The sequence below is a fragment of the Hibiscus syriacus genome, unplaced genomic scaffold (assembly GCF_006381635.1).
Source record: "Hibiscus syriacus cultivar Baekdansim isolate YM2019G1 unplaced genomic scaffold, ASM638163v2 tig00111812_pilon, whole genome shotgun sequence".
NCBI lineage: Eukaryota > Viridiplantae > Streptophyta > Magnoliopsida > Malvales > Malvaceae > Hibiscus > Hibiscus syriacus.
In genome coordinates, this window is record NW_024063187.1 from 1,926,886 (window position 1) to 1,953,948 (window position 27,063).

Below are 27,063 nucleotides of genomic sequence, written 5' to 3' on the forward strand. Positions count from 1 at the left end.
ACCTTTTTTAGGGTCACTTTAAATCGATTAAAAGTAAGTAGTTTGGATCGAATTTTTTACTTTTCAATTTAACTTGCAATTTTCTTAATTAAGACAACTGAAAATTAAATTAGTACCGAAAGGCCAGTACAAGGGTGCTAATCCTTCATTGACTGTAACCGACTCTCGAGCCCGACATATTTTTGGTAAGACGCAAATCAGGTAAGAAAACAAACCGAGGTGTCCGATCAACCTAATTTTTGTTCTTAAAATGAATGATCGGTGGCGACTCTAACCCATTTATTTAAGTCGGAGTCCAATTCCGGGCTCACCCGAAAGACGGTTGCAACATATACTATCATATAATTTCTATATTTATAGTGACGGGTTGGTTCAAATTGTAAGCAACTTGATATCGCTTAAACAATGTCTTAGGTTTGTGTCATTGTGTATGCAGAAAAATCCCGCTGGAAGATTAACCCACCAAAGTTAGGTGTGCGACCCATGTCTATTCAAATTAGTCAAGACCAATGTTATTAAAATCGGACCGGACCGGCCGGTTCGACCGGTTGAACCGTGAACCGGTGGCCTGTCCGGTCCGGTTAACTCCCAAAACCAGATTAGCACAGAACCGGTAAAGAACCGGAAGAACCGGCTAAAAACCGGGGTGAACCGGCTGAAAACCGGCAAAACCAGTTTGAACCGCCGGTTCACTTTTTTTCTTTAAAAAAAAATTAAACCAAACAACGTCATTTGTTCAACGAGCCGAGTCAAATTCGAGTATTGCTGAGCTCGAATCAACTCGAAAACTTTAAAAGTAAGCTCAACTTGACTCAAAAACTCACGAGCTAAAAATTATCAACTCGAAATATAATATTAAAACTTGAAATCGAAAAGGCTCAAACTCAAAAAAAAATTTAGAAGTTCGATTGAAGCCTAAAATTTGAGCTCAATTGAATCCTAAAATTTGAGCTCAATTGAAGCGAAAGAATAGTTCGCTTTGTACTCACCAAAAGGCTCCATGATTTTGAATGTCAAATTACCTCTATTATTTATAGAAGTAAGTTGGGATGTTCTTCTATGTTTCTTAGCCATGTGGGATTGTTTTGTTCTCATATTTTTACTCTTTAAACTTTTGGGATACTCTTATATGTTTCTTAGCCATGTGAGATTGTTTTTTTTAAACAATTAAACCAAATGACATCATTTATTATGATTTTTTTAAACCCCAATTTTATTTTTTTGATTATAGTTATATAATTATATTTATTATTTAATATGTTTTACCTTAAATATTATGTTGTAGTTGATTTGATTCATTTTGTTTCACTTGATTTTATGGTTTTTCATTTATACATGTTATGACTTGTGATATTTTTATACCTTTTAATATTGTAAACTTAAAAAAAGTGTTACATATATATTAATATTGCTTTGAATATTATGTAAAATTAAAAAAATATATTATTTTATATAAAATCCTGTTTAACCGCGGTTGAACTCGGTTGAACCAGTGAACCAGTACCTTCACCGGTTCAATGTCCGGTCCGGTTTTGAAAACATTAGTCAAGACAAAGCTTTGGAACTGAAGGGCAACCAAAAAATAAAACATATTAGAAATTTGCTATAACTCCTTCGAAGCTCCAAGAAATTTTCGAAGGTCGATGTCCTCTCTAGACGACCCCAGTGTTATATTATTCACCTAGTAAGTCTTGAGGCCTCCAAAGTTTTTCTGGAACCTATGAAGTTTCTTATCTTAGAATTGCTTAAAATCTTCAAAGCTCCACTTCCTCTATATAGTTACAATCAAATTTATTGTTTTATGTCTTATTAAATTTATCTATTTTGTGTTTTAAAATTGTTCCATTTAAATTATCACTTTGAAAAAGACAACAACCCTTACTAAGCACATTTCCCTTTCTATCATTTTTCCATCAAGGCTTAATACAAAAACATGTGTCCAAAATATGCATCGAAAAATAATTTAGTGCCTAAAGAATTTTTTGTTAAAAATAGGTTCCTAACGTTTTTTCAATTATATTTTTAGGTGCCTATCACTATGTTTTTTTAATAATAAAAATATTATTTTTAAAAAAGAAAAAGAAAAATTTTAAAAAACTTAATTTATTAAAAAAACATAATTCTTTAACCACTAAAACATTTTTTGAGTATAATTTGATCACTTATTTTTGTATTAAGCCTCCCAACAAAATAAATTTTAACTTTTTGATGATAAAATTGTCATTTTAATTTTTTTACTATATATATCGTACACAAATATTTTCTTCTTAAAACTACGTGAAAAATCAACAATGAACAATATAAATGAGGATGAGGGAAGAAAGAGTATCTAATAATAATATCTACAAACTTTATCATTTTACAAATAATTATTATAATCTAAACCTAACATACACACTAAATATCATTATATAAACCACCATATATGATTGAAAAAAATAATTACTTTTGAATCACATGGAACACACAATGAATCATCCTCTACAACTTATCAATAACATTAATTGCGGCTATTTACTCAAATAAGATAAATGAATCACCAATTACAGTCATAATTTTATTTTATTTCTTCCAATAAAAACATTATTCAAATTTCATTTGACTTGAAAAAAAAATGTTAAGGTGTATGGTTTGCTGAAAATTTTAAGATGTCAAAACTCTGTACCTACGCATTTAAAACACATTCAATGCTCACAACTGTCCCATACTACAGCTTTGTTTTCCTTAGCCTTTAAAAAGGAGGTCTTCCACACATATCAGGTGCCAAGAAACACACCAAAGAGAGAGTGTTTTGATAGAGAAAATAGATATGGCAAAGTGGTGTTCGTTGATCGTTCTTGCATTCTTTGTGGTTCACGCCAGTGCAAGATATGTGCCCACAACCACTTCCATGACTGCTACCACCGGTGCTAGTGGCGCTCCTGTAGAAGACAAGAAGAACTTCATCACTTACGGTGGCGTTGGAGGCTTCTCGGGGGTCGGCTCTAATGGCTTGCCATTCGGCGGTGCTGGGGCTCTCGGTGGTGCAGGTGGACTTGGTGGCGCTGCTGGGGGTCTCGGTGGACTCGGAGGTGGTGCTGGGGGTCTCGATGGTGTAGGTGGACTTGGCGGTACCGGCGGTGGTGATGGTGGTCTTGCTGGGTTTACTAATCCCCTTGGTGGCTTTGGAGGCGGCGGCGCTCTGGGTGGACTTGGTGGTGCAGGTGGTGGCGCTGGTGCTGGAGGCGGCGTAGGAGGCGCTGTTGGAGGTGGAGCAGGAGGTGACAGTGGTGCACTTCCATTTCCCTGAAATAGTTTTGGAGTTTTACCATGAATAGCTTAATCTGTGTGAGCCATCATTAGTCGTCATCTTTGTTTACTTTTTTTTTGTTTGTTAATGTTAATGTGTGTTTTAGTTTTAACCATTTTAATTTAATGTTTTGTTCCCTTCTAGTTTTTTTTATTTGTGGGATCCGACAACCCTAAATCTGAGATAAATTTAACATTCTAATGCGTTTAACCTCATCCAATTATTATCATTGATCATATATAATCATCGTCGACGTACCATTACATTGGGATATCCATTTATCTTCACCGACTGCTTAACTTCATGATTACACAAATGTGACATTACAACAACGAAATGATTCTTAAATCGGTTTCTCAAACCGTTTCTTATGACAACGTTAAACCAATGTCAGCATCTTTTTTTTTTATACATTTTTTTATTTATTACTCAAGAAGGAGAAAACTCATTGCTACAAAAGAACAATTACAAAAACAGAACCTAGGGAGATTTAATTCCCCAACTAGACAGAGAGCTTGATTTACAACAGCACACCTAATACTTTTCTATGCACTTCTGTCCCAACAATTCCTTTAATACTATCTATAATATCGCCTGCACGTCTAGCGACACCTTAAAATTGTCTATGATTCCTCTCTTCTATGTGCAGTATATGTATGCACACCAAATCTCTTTAAGGACATATACAATGAGCGATTTACTCTTGAAAAGATTAATAAACAAGGGTGACTCCTTATTCCTGCTCCCGACAGCTTTACCAACATTGCACAACCTAAGGACAGCCTCACGGACCACCCTTGAGAATGAATACTCAAACAAAATATGGTCTCGAGTTTGCTGCCCCCCGCCATAATCTCTGCAACTACCATCCACACTAATCCCCACTTTGAGCAGCCCATCAGCAATAGACAACCTGTCCAGAACTGCATCCAAGCAATGAACGAATGGTTAGGGACATTCATAGAAAATCACAATAGTTTCTATCATACAACCTTCTCCTCCTTTTCTCTAATCTCACACCCCAACCACCTTATTGTAATCTTTGTCCAGCTGATGACACAAACCAACAGAGGCTTGGCCTCATCTCTCATTTTTTATTTTTTTTCTCAAGTTCTAACTAAAATATGGTTTGCTATCGGCCTGCCAAAAGTCAATGCCTTTAAAGATATACGCATGAACCCAAGCAACCCATAATGAACCTTCATCGGCAGGAATGTTTCTCATCAACAGCACCACACAAACTTTGTTCCAACATTTCAAGTTATTGATTTCTAAACCACCCTCAGATTTACGATACAGATACTCTCCCATTTAACTTTGGCCCCTTAGTAGGGACGTCACAACTAAAAAAAAAACCCTTGAACAAAACTACTCAACCCACCTGATCACAGTAGCTGGCAAAATCATATGCATGCGATAAAAGTTTGCGATACTCAACAAAACAGTTCCAATCAGCTATAATCTGCCAACATAGCTAAGCTGTCTCATTAAAATTATATGTTATTGATTTTTTTAATTAATGTTTTAAATTTTAATCACAATTATATTAAATAATTAAAATTTATAAAATATATTAATAAAAAATAATTGATGGTCTTAAAATAAATTTTAAATAATGGAAAATAAAGTTTAATTTTTTTACTAAAAAATTAATAAAAATACTTTTAACAGGACTTAAAATGTAATACTAGCACTACAGCAAAACTGATATGTAGCGGCGTTTGGAGAAGAAACGCCACAAAAGTTAAACATATAACAGCGTTTACAATCGTAGCGCCACAAATTGATACTTTAGCGGCGTTTGTAGTAAAAATGCTGCAATAGAGTTGAAATATAACGGCGTTTTTACAAAAAACGCCGCAATAGGGTGGTAAATTAGCGGCGTTCCGCAATAGAGTATAAATTTTGCGGCGATTGAGCCAAAACGCCGCAATAGAGTGGTAAATTAGCGGTGTTTGTGGTATAAACGCCGCAATAGAGTATAAATTTTGCGGCGATTGAGCCAAAACACCTTAATAGAGTGGTAAATTAACGGCGTTTATACCACAAATGTCGTAATATATTATACATATAGTGTCGTTTATTCCTCAAACGCCGTAATAGTGATAATCAATAGTGGCGTTTTTAGACAAACGCCGCAATAGTGTTAATCAATAATGGTGTTTTTAGAAAAATGCCGCAATAGTGTTAATCAATAGTGGCGTTTTTAGACAAACGTCGCAATAGTGTTAATCAATAGTGGTGTTTTTTAACAAACGCCAGAATAGTGTAATCAATAGTGGTATTTTTTTGTATAAACGCCGCAAAATGTTAAATATATAGTCCTCCTTTTCTCTTACCTGAACCTTAAAATAATTTAAACTCTTCTTCCCTCAAAGATTCTTCTCTGGTACAACAACAGCTCTCAAACGATTCCAAGCGACGACGTCGTTTGTATGTCCCGGCGACCAAATTGGGCCTCTCACCGACGAACTATAACACAATTGCACAGTTTGATCCATATAGAGTTTACAAGGACGAAAAACTTAACGATGCGTAGTCAAACAAGAAAAACAACTTTCTTACATCCTTTCCCCACGAATGACCAAAACTAAATTCTATTGAGCAATATGGTGAAGACTGTTTATGCATAGCTTTAATGTTTCTAAATTGCAATGTATTATGTTGTTAAGCATTTTTATGCATACCTTATGTCTTAATTCAAATGTATGGTTGTTGTTACTTATATAAAGCTACATATATCAGTGAATTTAGTAGATGTAGAGCAGAAATGATTAGTTGTAAACTGAACTAATATTATGTAAATTAAATGTTATTAGCGTCGTTTTTGATACAAAAATGTCGCAATAGATTTACTTTTGTGGCGTTTGTATCCAAAACGCTGGTAAAGAATACTATTTTATTGCCGTTTTTTAGAAAAACGCCGTAAAATACTCTTAATTTTGTGGCGTTTGGTAAAAAGCGCCGCTAAAAAGTTATACTTTAGTGGCGTTTTTGGATACAAAAGCCGCAATAAAGTTGTTATTAGGTGGCGTTTTTTAATAAACGCCGCAATAGATAGTTCCTTAGTGGCGTTTTCGTAAAAAACATAGCAATAGAGTAGTTCCTTTATGGTGTTTTTAATCGAAACGCCGCAATATCCTGATATATAGTGGCGTTTGTATAAAAACACCAGTATTGACATGTACAAACGCGACGTTTATGTTAAAAGCACAACCATACATGATACTATTGCGGCGTTTGTATAAACAAACACCGCAATAGTTAAACAATTTAATACCCATTGTTCCAAATCCCTAATTTTCCTACCCATTTACTGAATATCGTTCCTAACATTCTCTACCAGCGCAACCTTCTCCAGCAGTGCAAGCTTCTCCACCAGCGCAACCACCACCAGCGCAGCCTCACGTTGCCGTTGACCTTGCGTCCTTGACAACCCTTCTCCAATTTGCGTCCTACCAAAAGTTTCTCCACCAGCGCAGCCTCAGAATCGAAACGGTTAGTCAACCTTGAACCATTGGTCAACCAAATTAAGGGTTGATTGATTTTTATTTGTTTCAAATTTTATGACAACTGAGTTTTGTAGTAGGAGATTGAATACCTACATTTGTTCAAAAAAAATTATTCTTGCCCTTGTTCAAAACATATTAGGTTTCCTGTAAATTCAAAACCTTTACAAATATAAGAAAACCGCTAAAAATTACAGAATAATTCCAATATTTCAAGTTCAAAACTTCACAAAAACATGAAGTTACAGAGAATAAAAAAGAGATATTAGTAACATCAACAGTAAAAGTAGTTAATGTTCAGCAAAAGTTGCTACAATTAAACATTGTTACTGTTAGCATGAAAAAACCACAGGAGTATACACAATTTTGAAAGGAAATGTACAAATAAAAATTTGATGACATCAATGAAATCATTAAATAAACAGAATGGCGTTTAGTTGGACGTAATGTGAATCTGTTACTGATCAATTACGAGTCATGGCGCGAAATGCCTAATAGTAACAAAAATCAAGCGTTGGATTTTGTTAAGGTAATAATGTCATTATAATTACATACTCTATAGAAATTCAATACTAATTTATACTTACGGTGCACACTTATTTGCTGTATAGGGGAAATTTTCTTTAGAGGTCTCTGACGATTATGTGAAGCAAACGTTAGGGAAGAGATGGAGGGATCACGAGAGCTCCTTAAAGAAAAAATACTTCAAGAATGATCTCAGCCTTGAAGAGAAGTTGCAAACAGTCCCACCAGGAATGCTAAGGTACCAATGGGAAGATGCAGCCAGATTTGGAGTTCACAAAAAGGACAGGTATGATGTATTTTTCAGAAATAATTGTAACGAATTGTAAATCATCATTAAAAGTGGTTGTTTGACATTGTAGGACCGAGAGCATATTGGTGTTGCTAGCAGGCAACAACAAAAGTTTACGCACACGGCTGGATCAAAGAGTTTTGCTTGTATAGCTCATGAGGAGGTATTATAGATTATTGAAATAGTTTTTTGTATTCCATGTACATACTAACTCATAGTAATTATATTATGGTACATTTTAGGAAAATACATCCAGTTCTAAAGTTGGTAGAATCCAACTCTTCGACATGACACATACGAAGAAGGATGACACTCCTATGACTGCTGACGCTGCAAAATTATGGTACGTTTTTTGGGTAGATGTTTTAAATTTACCTGACTTTATTTATATTTGTATCATGACATTTTATATTTTAATTAATTATTCACTTTATTAGGAAATATTGAGGGAGAAAAAGGCGGAGTATCATGTTACTGCTTCGAGTCAAGGTATTGTTAATAATGATGACATTGAAAACCAAGTTATTAACGATGTTTTAGGTCCTGAAAGATATGGTTGGGTGCGCTGTCAAGGATCAATCGTTAATCCCACCAAATATTTTGGATCAAGTTCATCACAGTACATGTCATCACAATCTCGATCTTCCCACCAAGAAGTTTGTCGTTTAAAAGAAAAGTTGACTGAGATGGATCAACAAATGACTAACTTGAAAGCGGAAAATGAAGCAAGGGAAGCAGAGAGAGCACCGCAGAAGCAACCAGAGCAGCAGCGGAAGCAGAGAAAGAAGCAGCGTCAGCACATAGAGAAGCAGCATATCAACAGAGATGTGAAGAATTTGAAAAATGACTCAATGATATGATGCTGATGATTTAGAAAACGCAAGCTCAAAATCCACCATCGTAGTCTCATTTATGTTATGAGCATTCTACTGAACCTTGTTTAACTGAACTTATATTACGTTAATGAAAACTATTATTTATTATATTGGATTTGATATTGTTTGTTATGAATATAGAGTTTGATTTTATTATTGTTTTGTTTGTTGGTTAATGGAACAGGTTGAAAAAAGAGTTTTGGGGTAATGAAGCATAATTTTTAGGACTGTTAAATTCTATATTATTTAGCGGCGTTTGCAACAAAAAATGCCGCAATATACCTTACATTTAGCGGCGTTTTTATCCTAGAAATGCCGCTATATACAAATCTTTACCGGCGTTTTTAGCAAAAACGCCACAAAACATCAATACCTACTGCGGCGTTTGTGAGAAAAACACCGCAAAACATCAAAACCTACTGCGGAGTTTATGTGAAAACGCCGCAAAACAGCAACACCTACTACGGCGTTTATGAGAAAAATGCCTCTAAACATCATAACCTATTGCGGCGTTTATCTAAAAAACGCCGCTAAACAAACGCCGCTAAATATCAATACCTATTACAGCGTTTTTTAACAAAAAACGCCGTGAACTTTAGCGGCGCTATTTTCAACGGCGGTTTTCGCGGCGTTTATCTAAATGCCACATGTGTTTTTAGAGGCGCTTATAAACGCCGCTAAAGGTAAAAAAAAAGGCTGCAAAAAGCCTGTTTTGTTGTAGTGTAGTAACAAATAACAGCAAAAATAGCTTTCATAATAATAAAAACAACATCCATCCCAATATTTAGAATATATTTAAACTTTATTTACCAATGATTGAAATTTGAATTTAGACAAAATTATGCGTTTATCCTAGTTAAAATATTTTTTAAAATTGGAATAAAATTATAAAGTTTTAGTAAGTCAAAATATAATTTTACCATTATATTAATTCATAATTTTACAATTTTTAAAGAAATTAAACTATTATTTTTAAATATTTTAGAAGTCATAACAAAATGTTACTAATTCATTAACCTAAATTTTGCAACTTTTAAGAGCACTGAGAAACGAGATTGTGAAGATGGAATTATTCATGGAGACGATCTCCAAACATAAGTGCTTTTTGGTTAAAATATTAATATTTTGTTTAACCTTAAAAATAATATAATTTATAAATATTTTCAATTACAATTAAAAAATTTATATAATGGTGGTTTTAGTGTTTACAATAAAAATTATAAAATTATAAGAATTTTGATTAATGAAAACGTTATAAATAATGTAATATTTTTAATTTCAACTTAAAAGGTTATTCTAACTTATAAAATTATGCTCTTGATATTATAACTAATTTCTACCGTTTTTTTAATTTTATATTAACAACTAGACTTTCCTTTCCAAAGATCACATAAAGCAAAACAAGGAAAAAAACTGCATGAAACAGACGCCATGCAGGAGCGGTTTCTCAACGGTAACTGGTGGTAAGAGTAATTTCCTTTTCATTAATGAGGTGACCTACAGCAAAACCTGAAACCGAATTTACTAGGGGTCTGCTTACCAAATTAATGAGAGATATCAGTGCTGGCCAGCACATGCCTTTACCTACTGCCATGCAGACGCTTGAATCTACAGCTGTTAGGTTTCATTTAATTTAGAGTTTTGCTTTGGCAGGCAGATGAAAAAGATCACTGTACGTTGGGTCTTTAAATCAGTACTGATATTACAGCAACAAACATATCACCGGTTTTTTTAATTAAATGCATTTGGTCATTTTCGTAATCGATTCGTTCAATTTAAATTTCTCGGCCGTTAACTTCCATTAACCCAAGAATCCTTTTGTTTTTTGTCTGATAGACTTTGATCATCGATTCCTTAATTAAATATTGAACCACAATTCCTTTAATTTGAAGCACAATTCCTTTAACTCTAAATCTGAAACAAAAATATTGAACCAGCGAATCAAATATAAGAAAACATTGTTATAATGTTAAAAAAAGGAAAATAGAACGAAGTCAATCGAACAATACTTCTCTGAATGGTACAGTCAGAGCTTTTTCTTCTTCAATATTTTTACACTTTAAACAAGCGGAGGTTGAAACCAAATGAAAGAAAAACAACAGTTGTGATTGTAAACTAAACAGGAGTGGCGCCTGTACTGTATAGCCCTTGAAAGCAAAAGCCAACTTTCTGTTGTTTATGCTCCTCGATTTTGGGTTGGTTAAGGAGACCATCCAACTACGAGGTCTCCCGTTTTTGCCCAAAAGCTGCATGTCATGTCTACGCCTTTGCATGAACTAATAGGGAATATCATATGCAAAGGAAGCTAGTGTGAAGAACTAGAAAATAACAGGCTAAAACATTTGAGGATAGAAATACCAAAAGATTCACCTTCAGCAGGTTTGGAGATACGATTGGCACCAGCAGAAACATTACGAGAACCAGCCTTCCCATCATCACTGCCACTGCTGGAGCTTGTACTCTCACTATCAGTTGAACTATCTGAACTCCTGTAATAATACCAGTATCGACAAATATCACAAAACAAAATATTTATCCACCACTATATATTAATAAGCAGAAGGAACAAAAATTCGAGTTATACTCAGATGAACTTAAATAGTTGAATAATGCGAGTGTTTTTGTAACCTCGAGCGTTCGTTTATAGTGCAAATGGCAGCATCATCTGCTTGCCTGCTTGGGAATGGTTTGTTTGCCCATAGAACAAAATCAAAGCTGAGTAGACACTTCTATGGAATGCATATTGTATTTACCATAGTATCAAATTGTGGATTTTGTTGTGGATGCGGTTGTGGTGTTACAGTTGTGGTTACACGTTACATAACGTGTTACGGCTGTTGCAGGCATGATATTTTCCTCAAAAATCACAATACGACTAAAATATTATATGTATACATTTTACAATTATCTTTTAATATATTAATATTAATATATTCTTTTATTATTTTATTTTGAAAATAAAATTTTAATTTCATAGATAAAAATTTATTAAAACAAATATAAACTATAGAACTGCTATCATACTGGATAATGAGTAATAACAATTATAATGTTAATGAATAACATATAAACAATATCACTAAAATCATATAAAAATTTATATTTTAACATAAAAATGTTCATTTTAAATAACTTAGAAAGAAAAAAAATGCATAACTACAAATATAAAAATTATATATCTTACAGTTCACACCAAAATGAATGGTGTGGCAGATCTAAAGCATTTCCATCTTCGTGTCTTGATTTTGATTCATTCCTATTCCATGTGAAGAAGACATCACATTGTGTGTATCATAAGATGCATCATTGGTAGGAAACATGTTGTATGATAAATGATGACCAAAAAACCCATAACTTAGATTTTGTTCAAGCTAAGATGGAAAACATGAATTTGGTTGGTAAGAATGAGAACCATGAGATGATTCACTAATTTCATTATCATTTGTAGCTAAATTATATGATGATGAACCTGCAAATGAATCATAAAAGTGTTCTCCCATCCTCGTATGAGTTCTATCATCATCATATCTTCACTAATTTAAAATTAATCACGTCAATTTTAGGAATCAGAAAAATTTAATTTAATTTTAAAATAACGTTAATAAATAATTTAATTAATTCAAATTTAAGTAACTAATTTTAAACATAACTATTACGATATTATTAATGATATATATTTATAATACAATTTTAAAAATTAAATTAGAACAATTTATCTATGTAATTTTATATTTCTGATAATTTAAAGTTTGTTGCGGCGTTGTAGCGCAATTTATAGCGTGTTGCGGTGTTACGTAACGGTTTTTTACCGCAACAATCGTGATGCTATTCCCTTATTGCATTGCGCCATTATTGCATCGCGATAACTTTAAAAAATGTTATGATGTGGGTGTTACGCTGCGTTGCGGCCGCAATTTAGAAATATGGTATTTACCCCCAGCATCTCATCATCGGGTAGGAGATCAAACGGTGTCCTTGAAAAGGCATCTTTAAAGCCTAAACAACATGAAGGAATAAAGGAATTCTTACGGTCGTTACTTGGATGTGCTAGAATTGGAGTTTCGACTTTACTAGGAAATGGGAAAGCGAATGCCGATGAACAATGTCCCAGTCTAGGTTTTTGGAGTATTTGGACAAGAACAGGGTTAGAAAATTGGATTTGTATGAAAATGGAACGATAGCTATCGTAGAGGCCAACTCTACTGAGTTGGGAAATCGTGTTCAACGATTCCGTGTGCAGCTTCCAGGATTCAACCAAGAGCTTCTTCAGAAGTTTAGGGAAAAGAAAATTGACTTTGCTGCCCATAATGCTCAAGAAGAATCTGATTCACTGTTGTTTAACTTGATTCAGAATCAGAGATATCCAGTTCTGAATCTGCAGAATAGGAACCGAAATAAGAATCGGGGCTGTAGGAATCAAATGAAGAATATCTTCTTTTTCTTTTATTCTTTCTGTCCTTCAAAGACTTTCTGCTTTTCTTCACTTGCTCATCAAAACTGTCGGAAGAAGTAACTTTTGTTAATTTCTTCCCTTTTCCTGAAAAAGAAAAAACATGTAGAAAAAAGAAGTAACTTTTGTTGATTTCTTCCCTTTCACTAATAGGGAATATCATATGTGACATGCTTATGAGGGATGCCCCTGGGAATATCATATGGATACCATAGTGTGGAGAAGAAGAAGAAGAAAAAACAGTGTGGGGAAGAAGAAAAAGAAAAAGAAGAAACAATGTGGGGAAGAAGAAAAAGAAAAAGAAGAAACAATGTGGGGAAGAAGAAGAAAAAGAAGTGTAGATACTAATTTTCGTCCAATTTCATTTATATTTTATTATTTTATTATTTTATTATTTTATTATTTTATTATTATAATAAGGGTACATATTTATGTTACATTTTTCCTTTGTTTACAGTCCTAATACCAAACACCCCGAGACCCATTTACACTTAACAAGACCAACCAATAAGCCCAAAGTGCAGCCCGCTGAAGTGGAACCCGGTCCAAGACCCGAACCGGCCCAGCTCTTACCCGATGTAAACTTAGGGTTTTCCAACCCTAGCCTCTCATCCATCGCTGTTTTATCCAAACCCGAGTCCACCGCCAATTTTCATGGCACCATCGACGATGTGGTTCGACAGGACTCCTCCACAACCAACCAAACAAAAGAGCAGTTCGATTAGGACTCAAACACTAGAGTCTAAAAATATGCTTGCATTTTTACTATAAATTAATGTATTCGAAACACACAAGATCACAGAGGATTTACGCACAAGTATTACACGCGAAAAATACTAGAAAAATACAGAGAGATTACACGCAAAGATACAAAATACGAGATCTGAAAGTGTTTGTAAAGTGTTCGAAGAGAAATAAAAAAAAGGTATAAAATTTTTACCTTTATTTTGGTTAATCCGTTGCTTGTATGTGGATTTTTCCTCGGTTTTAAAATTGATTGCCGATGAAGAAAAGGGGGAGGTGTTCGGATCTTCCTTTCTAGATCTACACCCCCGAATCTTAAAAAATAGGGTGATTTTCGAAATGAGGGTGTTAGGGGCTTTCGAAAAATAATTTTTTTAAGGGTTCACCATCGATGACCGCGAGCCGACACCGATCAATGACGACCAGCAAGGCCACGTGTGGCCATTTTCTGGGTTTCAACGCCCTGTTCTTCGTTTTTATTCATTTGCGTAGGAAAGGAGAAATGAAAATCAGTTTATGGGTTTTGGGATTTATACCCAACCCATGGATCGACCTACGACCCGAGCGGATCCCCTAGCGTGTTTTTTTTATAAAAGTGAGTAAATCACCCATTTAGTCCCCCTATGTTTTTAAAGGTTTATTTCGATCCCAAATTCGTCCTAAATTGACCTCTAATTTTGGTTTTCTTTCAATTTGGCCACCCAACTTGCTTTTTATTTCGATTTAATCCTTGTATTATCATTATTATTTTTTATTTTTTATTATCTATTTTGTTATATATATATATACATATATACATATATTTTTTTATATTTTATTTATACATCTATTATTAATATATATATATTAGTTATTTTTATTTAATTATTATTTTTATTTAAGTACTATATTTTGTCATCTTATATATATATATATATATATTTGATTATATATTTTTCTATTTATTTTCTTTTTTTCATTTTTGTTTTATTACTTTGTTTATACGTTATTATATATATATTATTTATTATTATTATTATTATATTAACATGTGTATATATATATATATATTATTTATTTATTTATTTCCTTATTATTATTATCATTATACCTACTTTATTTATTTATTTTATTTATTTTATTTCTATTTATTTATTCTATTTTTATTATTATTTAATACTATATTATAGATATATATTACCTACACACACCTACTTGGCCCCTACCTTTGTCCTCGTTCACCAAAGTTTCCCCCCTCACTTTCGGTGAAGTGATGTGGTAGTTTTTTAATGTTTATTATGTATATTTATATTTCATTTGTCTTATTAATGGATATATATATATTTTTAAATATATATATGTATTATTTCTTTACTATTATTTTTCCCTTTATTCATTTCCTTATATTTATTTTTTTCTTTATTTTATTTTATTTGTTTTTTACTTTCATTTTTTTCTTTAACTTATTTTATCTATATACACTTTTAAAACTGATCGGAGGTAAGTAATTGTGATTGTTATTTTACCTTTTTTAATTTAAATTACAATTTTCTTATTTTAAGACAACTGGAAATTACGTAGTACCGAAAGGGCAGCTCAAGGGTGTTAACCCTTTCTTGACTGTAACCAACTCCCGAATCTAACATATCACTGACAAGATGCAGATCAGGTAAGAAATAAGGTGTCCGATCAACCCATTTGCCTTAAAATAAATGATCGGTGGTGACTCCAATTCATTTAGTCCAAGTCGAAGCCCAATTTCGGACCTAACTGAAAGACGGTCGCGACAGTTTGGCGACTCCGCTGGGGAAAGGTAAGTGAGTCAAGATAAGATAATTTCCAGTTTTCTTTTTAATGAAAAGGGTAAGTTTAAATTTTAAGGTAATTTTTTCGATCATTATTACTTACTTTTGATTATTTTTTTCAAATAAATAGTTGTACTGACGGTTTTCTCAATAATTTCAGCCCTTAAAGTCTTTTTCATCTAAGGCTCTATACCTGAGTTCCAAACCCTATTTTTAAGTGAAGGTAAAAGCGACGCCTTCGTGAGAATTTATTCTTCGCACAAGCCTAGCAAGTAGCCTTCGGGATTCATATACCTTATGTCTTCGTGTGAATTTATTCACCGCACAAACATAAGGGAATGTTTCCTCTCGAGTTTAACTTAGTCCACACAAGCTTGTAATGGGCTTAGGACTAAGGGTCTGGCAAGCCCAATGGGGCACCAGCAAAGAGAACTCGGGTACATTTTTTTTAGAACCTAAACCGGGAGACCATGGAGAATTAGAGCCTACCCGAAACCACATTACAAAACCTAGGAGGATTTTACTGACGTAGTTTTTTTCATTTACTTTCGTCATTTATATATCTTACTAACTTTTTGCTTTTGTGTTTGTCTTTCTAGCATCTGCATCATAAAAAGAGGTGTTGATCCACCAAAAACGTGTTCGTTAAACGTAAATAATCTGCATTAATGGACAAAGGGTTATAATAAAAGAGATAAAAAGCTCAAAAGTCCAGTTATGGCCAGGAAAGACTCAGAATGGACCAAGTTTACACCAAGCATGTCAAAAGTCAACTTTTCCAAAACGAGATAATGAAAGTTGCAGGGGTAACACAAGAAAAAGCTTACTGAACCAGAGAGTCCTTTCGAAGACTACGAGAACAAGATAGAAAAATGATAGCTGAAATTGGAGTCCATTGTTGACAAATTCAAGAAACAAGCAGCTAAACATCAGATAGTTCCTATCGATGGAGGACTCAAAAGGCACATTCATTAGGAACATGCTCAATAGAGAGTGAAAGCCATAGATGCAGTCATTCGAGACTTTTTGGAGCAAGTAGCTCATCACTTGCACAGTTTAGCCAGAGAAGCCGGAACGGTTCGACAGAGCATTCAACTAGTGATAGAAAGATACTGAAGACGAATCAACCAGTCAGAAGATGTTCGGGGTCTATACCTTTAAAATGTTTTTGTCTCCTAAGACGTAACACTTTTGTCCCCAATAAGGATTATTTATAATAACAGGCACATTTTTGGATCAATGCCTCGAACATTTCATGCATCATGCATTCTTGCATATTCCGCATTATTTTTATTTTCTTTTCCATTTTTTTCAGTGCATCCACATTAACTAACAAGGGATGTCTCATAAAAAAAAGGAACAAAGACTAGACACATCGAGCTTGTTCAAAGCAAAGGCAGTTAAAAGAGAGACATCGAAGGCAAATTGAGGTTATATAAAGCGTATCTGTAAGAAGATCCAAAGCAATGAATGAGATACTAGCACGTGTTAGTAAGATTGAGAAAATTCAAGAGCAACTCATAAAAAACCAACAGGAAATGATTGACCAAGCAAGAAGAATTCAGGATGAATCCAGAGAACAAATGGCTAAGTTGATAGACTTGGTAAATGTTGTGATCCATGAAGAGAAGCCACTAGTGGATCCCACTTTGGATGGGACTATGAATGTTGGTGCTGAAACTAAAACAAAAATGACCAGAGGACCTGCTAAGGAGCCAGATATTTCAGGCTAGCTCCAAAAACCAAATGTACAAGGTTCCATTAGGCCAACAATGAAAGATGAGCTAATAAGGGATGAAATTTCCCTTGTGAGAGATAAGTTTTACTCGAGGAAGAGGGTCATAGAAGATGACCAAATGTTGACCAAGAAAGCTAAAAAGGATTAACCTCTCATGATTAGAGTTTCTACCCCTTTTCAATCACCAAGTCAGGACACTCAAAAGTCATTGCCAAGTAGTCTCTCATCATAGAGACTAGATGATAAGAAAAAGAAAGTGCAGGGCTTTCAGTTCCCTCCATTCCATTTTTCACTTAAAAAAACTACATTCTAAAATGTTCACAACCAGATTGATTACACTTGGATATGTCCAACTAGAGTGACTCCCGAATGATAAGTGTACCTATAAGGAGATTCCTTGGATAAACCATGATGGAACCCCAGTTTTTTCATCTAAGGTTCCTAACAACCCTGAGGATCCTTTAGAATAAGTAATTTAGGGGTGTAAGGAATAAGAAAAAAGGATCAAGGTCTAAAACTCGGAAGTCGTTGATGTAATAGAGAATTTCGATGAAGAACATAAGGTGCAAAAGGGTGAAAAATGAAATTCGAGCATAAGGGCTTCCATGAATGTAATCCAAGACTGGCATGTGGGTTTGAGAATAGATGGGGAAGATATAGCCAAGAAGACACCTCAAACTGCTTCAACGGAGGATTCCTGCGAAAAACCTAAGGTGCAAGAGGATCAGAAAGGAAATCCAAGTAAAAGAGCTTCCATGGAAGTAGTCCGAGACTGGCATGTGGGTTTAAGAATCAGTGGGACAAACACAACTTCAACACCTATATAAGATTTCTTAAAGGCAAGAGGGATTCTGGGCAGCTCAGGAGGCTTGACGAATATTACGCCAATCACAGCTGCAATATACGTTCGGGATCCAACCAAAACTATCACCGTCGAGAAAAATCGTTTTGGATCTAAATTTGGGCCCAATTTCGAGCAACCAGGAAAGGAAATGCTGATAAATCATGAAGAAGTGGGATTTTCCCAAGAAGCTTCTTCGGAGGAAGAAAAAATTTGTACGCCTAAAGGTACATCAAAAGGAGCTGCAGTAAGTGAAACAATTGAAGAATGGGGAACCAGTGCAGATGAAAACCCTAATTCAACTAGTGGGGCATCCAAATGAGGCCTTATTCCATTTCGTGGAATACTGTTTGAATTTGTTTTTGGACTTTCTCATATTTGAAACTTATTTTTGAACTTTCTTTTTATATGGATATTTAAATGAATTTATGTTGGATGTTGAACCAAATTTACAATTTGAAATTCTTTGAATATCAATTGAATCAAAAACTCTGTAAATGATCGGAGTTACAAATCTTTGATAAAATGACATGATCAAATAACGACACTTGGTTTTACCCCAAAAGACACACCCGAACACCTTACCCTTTTCTTGCAAAGAACCGATACAATCTTCTCATCTCATAAGGTAATAAACAATAGGCTTGATATTAAGTATGCATAGGAGCGGACAACATGGGGCATCTCTTGTGTATGACATTACTATACTTTTATTGAGGACGTTCAGTGATGATAATGATCTTCATAGATGGAATAGTCGAGTAAGAAAATCTAATTTAGGTCAGTTGTTTGGAAATTGAACTCTAAAGATGAGATTCTTTGACTTTCAAAAACACCTAGACTATAACAGGTCCTTCTTGACAAACTTAAGAAATTGGACCCGTATACCCATATTATAATATTATACAATAAAGCTTGAGCTGTCCCTGTAGAGTAATTGGTTAAACGCCCCGGCTTTATGGAGAAGATTCAGCTAGCTTGATAAAGGTGATTATAATATACAATAAAGCTTGAGTTGTCCCAAGTAATTGGTTAAACGCCCCGACTTTATGAATAATATTCGTCTAGCCTGATAAAGGTGATTATAATATCTATACAATGATATTGAGCTGTTCCTCTAGAGCAATTGGTTAAACGCCCCAGCTTTATGGATCCAGCTAGCCAGACAATGGCCAACTAAATAAGGAGTTTCGGTAAAAATGGACTAAGGGAGTTAAGGAACACATGTTATAGTCAATTTCACACGAGTACTCAGGAATTTCATTTTTAGACCGATATTTCCACACTACCTTTGTTAGAAGAGCCTACGAAGCTTGAACAAATGGAAGATTTCAAAGAACCGAAATAGAAAGTCTAGTAATTGATTATGCTTGTTGCGTCATTTTGTCTGCATCCGGTTAAAATACCAAGCCAATAGGGGCATGTTGCAGTGTCTAAAAGAACAGACGAAAAATTACATTTTGGTGGCTGAAACCTTAGAAAATAGAAAGCCAACCTAAAACCAACTCATCAATTTTGGGACATTTGTCAAAGAGCTATAACTCTAAATGCGGTAAAGAGGTATTGATTTTATTGATATTCTTTGAACTCATGTTTATGATTTGATTCGATTGCGAGCATGGATTAAGGGGCAATGTTTTACAGAATTCTTACATTTTTATATCTTTTTTCTTCCCTCCTAAAATAAGAGAAAGGATAAAAACATTTTCAAATAGGGTAGTCTCAAATGTGAAAAGTCTTGGAACCTGTTGAGGCTCATTTTGCCTCTATTAAAGAAAGAACGAACAATGCTCTTGAAAACAATCATTTCGAGAGACCATATAGAACTTGTGACATAGTCAACATCCTGAAAAGAAAAGGGGGCATGGTCGATTCCAAGGAGAAGACTAGCAGACAACAATGAGGCTCTATCCAAGAGATAAAACATAATTAATTCATGTTGCATGCATCTTAGACATACTTAAGAGCATCACATTCATCATTTTTAGCATACATAATTTTTTGCAGCTTTTAGAGTCAAGTTTCAACTTTAAGATGAAAGATACTCGATTCAAAAGCACATTCAGAAATTGATGGTGGTTGCTCAACTTCACAGCGAATGAGCGTCTGTCAACAAACAACTTTCTAATTTCATTCAAAGTCAATTTCAACTTCACAGTGAATGATATTGGACTCGAAGCGACAGCATTTACTCGAGGTTGGATTTCAACTTCACGAGGAAGGATATCCAACTCAAAGCCAATTTGGTGAAACAATACTCAGATTTCAACTTCACGAAGAAGGATATCCAATTTAAGGCTCAACTTCACAACGAAGGGGCCATCCATGATTTCAACTTCACGACGAAGGATATTGTGCCCACCAGCAACATTCAACTTTAGATTGGATTTTAACTTCACGACAAAGGATATCCAATTCAAGGCTCAACTTCACAATGAATGAGCCATCGATGATTTCAACTCCACGATGGAGGATATCGTGCCCACAAACCTTGGATTTCAACTTCACGATGAAGGATATCCAATTCCAGGCTCAACTTCACAATGAAGGGGCCATCCACGATTTCAACTTCACGATGAAGGATATCGTGTTCTCCAGTAACATCCTTATATTGGATTTCAACTTCACGACGAAGGATATCCAATTCCATGCTCAACTTCACAACGAATGGGTCATCCACGATTTCAACTTCACGACGAAGGATATCATGTTCACCAGTAACATCTTTATATTGGATTTCAACTTCACAACGAAGGATATCCAATTTCATGCTCAACTTTACAACGAAGGGGTCATCCACGATTTCAACTTCACGAAAAAGGATATCGTGTTCACCAATAACATCCTTAGATTGGATTTCAACTTCACGACGAAGGATATCCAATTTCAAGCTCAACTTCACAATGAATGGGCCATCCACGATTTTAACTTCACGATGAATGATATCGTGTTCACCAGTAACATCCTTAGATTGGATTTGAACTTCACGACGAAGGACATCTAATTCCAGGCTCAACTTCACAACGAAGGGGCCATCCACGATTACAACTTCACGACGAAGGATATCGTGTTCACCAGTAACATCCTTAGATTGGATTTCAACTTCACGACGAATGATATCCAATTCCAGGCTCAACTTCACAACGAAGGGACCATCCACAGTTTCAACTTCACGACGAATGATATCGTGCCCATAAGCAGCATACAACTCTAAACAACGCAAATTACACAAGATTGGATTTCAACTTCACGATGAAGGATATTCAATTCAAAGCTCAACTTCACAACGAAGGGGCTTCCCAGTTTCATTCAGAGCCAATTTCAATTTCACGGCGAAGGATATTGGACTCGAAACAACGCAAATTACACAAGATTGGATTTTAACTTCACGATGAAGGATATTCAATTCAAAGCTCAACTTCACGACAAAGGAGCCATCTATGATTTCAACCTCATGACGAAGAATATCGTACCTAAAAGATTGACCCAACTTCACGACAAATGAGTCATCTGTAATACAACAACACCCAAAGTCTTCAGGTCAAGTTTTAGCTTCATGACGAAGTATCTTGAGCTAGAAGACAATCCAGGAACTACCTCCTAAAGCTCTAAGTTTGGTTTCAACTTCGTGATGACGGATATCGTACTAAGAATTTTCCAGTTCTCACGGCGAGGGAGTCATTTCGTGATTCAATCTGGAAAAACCTGTCATAACAATTGATTTCAACTCCATAACAGAGGATATTCGATAAGATGACGGATGTTAAATTCAGTGACACATCCTTGGGCAAAAATTGTATCTTGTAATCTTTGCCCTATTCCTATTACACGGCTATGGGAAAAGAGGGGTAGCTGTAGATACTAATTTTTATCTCATTTCATTTATATTTTATATTTTATTATTTTATTATTATAATAAGGGTACATATTTATGTTACAATTTTATTTGTTTACAGACCCAATACCAAACACCCCGAGGCCCATTTACACATAACAATACCAACCAGAAAGCCCAAAGAGCAGCCCACAGAAGTGGAACCCGGTCCAGGACCCGAACCGGTCCAACTCTTACCCGATATAGACTTAGGGTTTTCCAACCCTAGCCTCTCGTCCAACATCATTTTCTCTAAACCCTAGTCCACCGTTGGTTTTCACGGCACCATCGACGACGTGGTTCAAGGGGACTCTTCCACAACCAACCAAACAAAAGAGCAGTTCGATTAGGACTCAAACACTAGAGTCTAAAAATAGGCTTTTATTTTTACTATCAATTAATGTATTCGAAACACACAAGATCATAGAGGATTTACGCACAAGTATTACACGCGAAAAATACTAGTAACATACAGAGAGATTACACGCAAAGATACAAAATACGAGATCCGAAAGTGTTTGTAATGTGTTAGAAGAGAAATAAAAAAAAGGTATAAATTTTTTACTTGCTTGCATGTGGGTTTTTCCTCGGTTTTAAAACCAATCGTCGATGATAAAAAGGGGGAGGTGTTTGGATCTTCCTTTCTAGATCTACACCCCCATGAGGCGAATCTTAGAAAAATAAGGTGATTTTCGAAATGAGGGTGTTATGGGCTTTCGGAAAAGTAAATTTTTTTAAGGGTTTGTCACCGATCAACGGTGACCGACAAGGCCGCGTGTGGTCTTTTTCTGGGTTTCAAGGCCATGTTCTTCTTTTTGATAAAGAACAGGTTGAACATTTCAGAGAAAAAACAAGGGGTTTTTGATTCATTTGCATAGGAGATGAGAAATGAAAAATCAGTTTATGAGTTTTGGGCTTTATACCCAACCCATGGATCGACCCACAACACGAGCGGATCCCTGAGCGGATCCCCGCGCGTTTTTTTATAAAAGTGTTTAAATCTCCCATTTGGCCCCCTATGTTTTTTAAAGGTTTATTTCAATCCCAAATTCGTCCTAAATTGGCCTCTAATTTTGGTTTTCTTTCAATTTGGCCACCCAACTTGCTTTTTATTTCGATTTAATCCTTGTATTATCATTATTATTATTTTTATTTTATATTATCTATTTTGTTTTATATATATATATATACATATATTTTTTATATTTTATTTATACATCTATTATTAATATATATATATTTTAGTTATTTTTATTTAATTATTATTTGTATTTAAGTACTATATTTTGTCATCTTATATATATATATATATATTTAATAATATTTTTTCTATTTATTTTATTTTTTCATTTTTTATTACTTTGTTTATACGTTATTATATATATATTATTTATTATTATTATTATTATATTAACCTATATATATATATTTTATTTTTATTTTTATTTATTTTTTCCTTATTATTATTATTATTATACCTACTTTTTTATTTTATTTTATTTATTTATTTATTTTATTTCTATTTATTTATTCTATTTTTATTGTTATTTAATACTATATTTTACATATATATTACCTACACACACCTACCTGGCCTCCACCTTTGTCCTCATTCACCAAAGTTTCCTCCCTCACTTTCGGTGAAGTGATGGAGTAGTTTTTTTAATGTTTATTATATATATTTATATTTCATTTGTCTTATTAATGGGTATATATCTTTTTTTAAATATTACTATATATATATATATATATATATATTTTTTCTTTACTATTATTTTTATTTTATTCATTTCCTTATATTTATTTTTTTATTTGTTTTTTACTTTCATTTTTTTCTTTAACTTATTTTATCTATTGCACTTGTTTTTTTATTTTATTTTATTTTATTTTATTTTATTTTATTTATTTACATTACCTTTTCCTCTAACACATTTCACGATTTTTTAAGGGTACACTTTTAAAACCGATCGGAGGTAAGTAATTGTGATCTTTATTTTACCTTTTTAATTTAAATTGCAATTTTCTTATTTTAAGACAACTGGAAATTACGTAGTACCGAAAGGGCAGCTCAAGGGTGCTAATCCTTCATTGTCTGTAACCGACTCCCCAATCCGACATATCACTGGCAAGATGCAGATCATGTAAGAAATAAGGTGTCCGATCAACCCATTTGCCTTAAAATAAATGATCGGTGACGACTCTAATTCATTTAGTCCAAGTCGATGCCTAATTTCGGATCCAACCGAAATATGGTCGCGACAAGAAGAAACAACGTGGAGAAGAAGAATAAGAAGAAGCAGAAGAGGAGAAAGAAGCGGAAGAGTTGACTTGGAGAAAAAGAGAAAGAAGAGGATAAGAAGGAGAGGAGTTGACGTGGATTTTTTAAAACAAATTTTGATTGCCAACACTGGTATTAAAGGTTAACGAAACTTAACAATGGAGGAACTTGACCCGAACAGACCGATAATGTTAAGGACCAAACACGTTTAATTAAAAAAATCGATGACCGAAGTCGATCAAAATGAAAACAAATGAGATTAATGACATAGTTTACCCATATATTTATATATAGTAATATACGGTAACGAATATAAAAATATTTTTTAGAATAAATACATATATATATTAATAATATAAATTTTTAGTATGAGATAAACATAAATAAAAGTTTAAGATAAATATCTCCCGTAAAAATAAATAACTAATTTAAAGAAATTTAAATTTTAGGTTGAGTAATTATCTATCCCAAAATACATTTGCATGTGTCGCTATTAGTACATATATATTGCAATGGATTTTTGTATTTGTTGAAAAAAGTGAGCGAATTCATTTATCAATTTAATAATTATATCAAATTCATATCTTTTTAAAATTTTAAATTAAAAGATATTTATTTCTTTAATTTAAATATTAGTAGTATAATTATATATTTTTTTAAACATTTAAAATTAAAAGATACTCTCTCTGACGTATTAAATATGTCCATTGTTAACTTTTTTGTCAATTTTTTTTAACTTTGACTTATTATTATTTGAAATTTATTATTGATCAAAATATGAAAAAATATATTTTAAAATCTTAAATCATGTAGTTTTTAAATATATATTTAAAAAAAATTAATTGTTTAAAATAGTTAAAATAACCATGGTCGAAATTTAAAAATCTTGATTTTTAAAAAGTTAATAATAGACACTTTTAATTATACGAAGGGAGTATTTATTATGAATTTAACTTTGAATATAAAAGGTAATTATATTCTTTTGAATATTTCAAATTAAAATATATTTATTATCTTTTTTAAGTTTGAATATTGAAAGGTAACTATATCTTTTGAATATTTTAAATTAAAAGATATTTATTATCCATCTAAATTTGAATATTAAAAAAATCTATTTGAGTAAATCTCCTTTAAGAATCCCTTATAACTACTGTATAACTAATGTGCTAATTTGCCGGGTTAAACATATCTTAAAATTCAAGAACTTAAACACAGATAGGCAAAGGCAATGGATAGTTCATAATCTCTACAATTGTGCTACTGTAATAGATCATCTAGTTGTTGTATCTAGTGAGATGGACGACCAACGATCTAGAGCATCAAAGAGTGACTAAAAATTTGTCTTAAAGAAACAATATTATGACAAGTTTCAACTCATTTTCGATCGATATATCTATCAAAAAAATTTATTTCTATACAATTTTATTTTATTTTAAAAAGTTTAGCTTTAATTTTATTTTCTCATGTTTGATTATTGTCTCAGATTGTTATTACTTTGTAACAATCATAAGACAGAGTAAACTTCTTCTCTATCTCTAAATTTAATAATAATATTTGAATATTATTATCATTATTTTATTATTTTATTCTTGTATTAATGATTATTTTTAACAATTGAGACAAATTTTATTCTTATTCGAGATGATATAGATTCTTTTGGTTTTAATCTTTGCTGTATACAAACAAAGCATCGAAAATTTGACAAAACAAATAATGACCAATAATCAAGAGGAATTTAGTCAATGATAAATTTCTCTTCTATTTTAAATTATGAATTCTAAAATCCTTTGAGTAATGATTTTGCATTTAATTTTAATACTAGACATGATTCTACTAACATTTTTGTAGGGACTTCAGAACCTCTTGCTTATTCCAAATCGGTGTAGCAAGACAACTTATGCACCAAAGTCATGGATAACACACAAAGTCACCTCGAACATTTTCGAGGCCTTGAGTGAAAATAAAAAATAGGCCCGATTGAAGGAAAATTTATTCTATTACTTTAAACAATTAATTTAATATCATAGAAAAATTATTAAACTTTTTCAAACATTAATTTCATTATTTTGTTAAGAAAACGCTATAAATACGACTAAGAGAATAAACAATCGAATGCATGTATAAATTATGATATGAAGTTTTTTTTTTTTGAATAATATATTAAAAGAAGAATAACATATTATGTTATCGTTAGATTGATATTGGAGAAGACTAAGCCTTAACGAATATTTTGGTAAATTTACGAGAGATGGAGAAAGGGATGAGAAATTGAGAATTTTATGAAATTGTAAAAAATTAGAGGTTTTACTTATAAAGGTAGAAATCAAGATTGAAAGAAATAGGGGCCTCAATTATAAATGTATAATTGAGATAAAAAAAACTTAGGGGCCTCAATTAGAAAGTGAGATTAAAAACATTAAGGGCCTCAATTATAAAGTTAAAAACGTGAGATTAAAAAAATTAGGGGCCTCAATTATAAAGGTAGAAATTAAGATTGAAAAAAAAATTAAAAGCCTCAATTATAAAGTTAAAAAGCGAGATTACAAAATTAGGGGCCTAAATTATAAAGGTAAAAAAGGATTGAAAAAAAATAGAAACTTCAATTATAAAGATAAAAAGTGAGATTGAATAATATTAGAAACTCAATTATAAATTAAAAAAATAATATTTTAAAAATTAAGGACCTAATTATAAATATGAAAAATAGGGGCCCCAATTACAAAGATGAAAAGATGGGGGTCCTGAGCAATCTCTCAGGGCGCTCCCGTAATAGTTGGGTATGATAACACACCTTGGTCTTTGTGGTTGCACACTATCTTTCACCTTGAATCTTGTTGGTTCAAGTTTTGGTTGAAATCATGAAAATA

General features: G+C 33.1%; 1 protein-coding gene across 1 annotated transcript; it reads left to right on the top strand.

Annotated features, from left to right (window-relative positions):
* Positions 1 to 2,755: 2,755 nt before the first annotated feature.
* LOC120171192 (glycine-rich protein 5-like) lies at positions 2,756 to 3,415 on the top strand. Its single transcript, XM_039178947.1, has one exon. It carries the CDS (start codon positions 2,810 to 2,812, stop codon positions 3,287 to 3,289), a length of 480 nt encoding a protein of 159 aa, XP_039034878.1. The 5' UTR covers positions 2,756 to 2,809; the 3' UTR covers positions 3,290 to 3,415.
* The last annotated feature ends 23,648 nt before the right edge of the window (positions 3,416 to 27,063 follow it).

Excerpts from the sequence above, each read along its gene's own strand:
- LOC120171192 (XM_039178947.1), top strand. The coding sequence starts at position 2,810 with ATGGCAAAGTGGTGTTCGTTGATCGTTCTTGCATTCTTTGTGGTTCAC.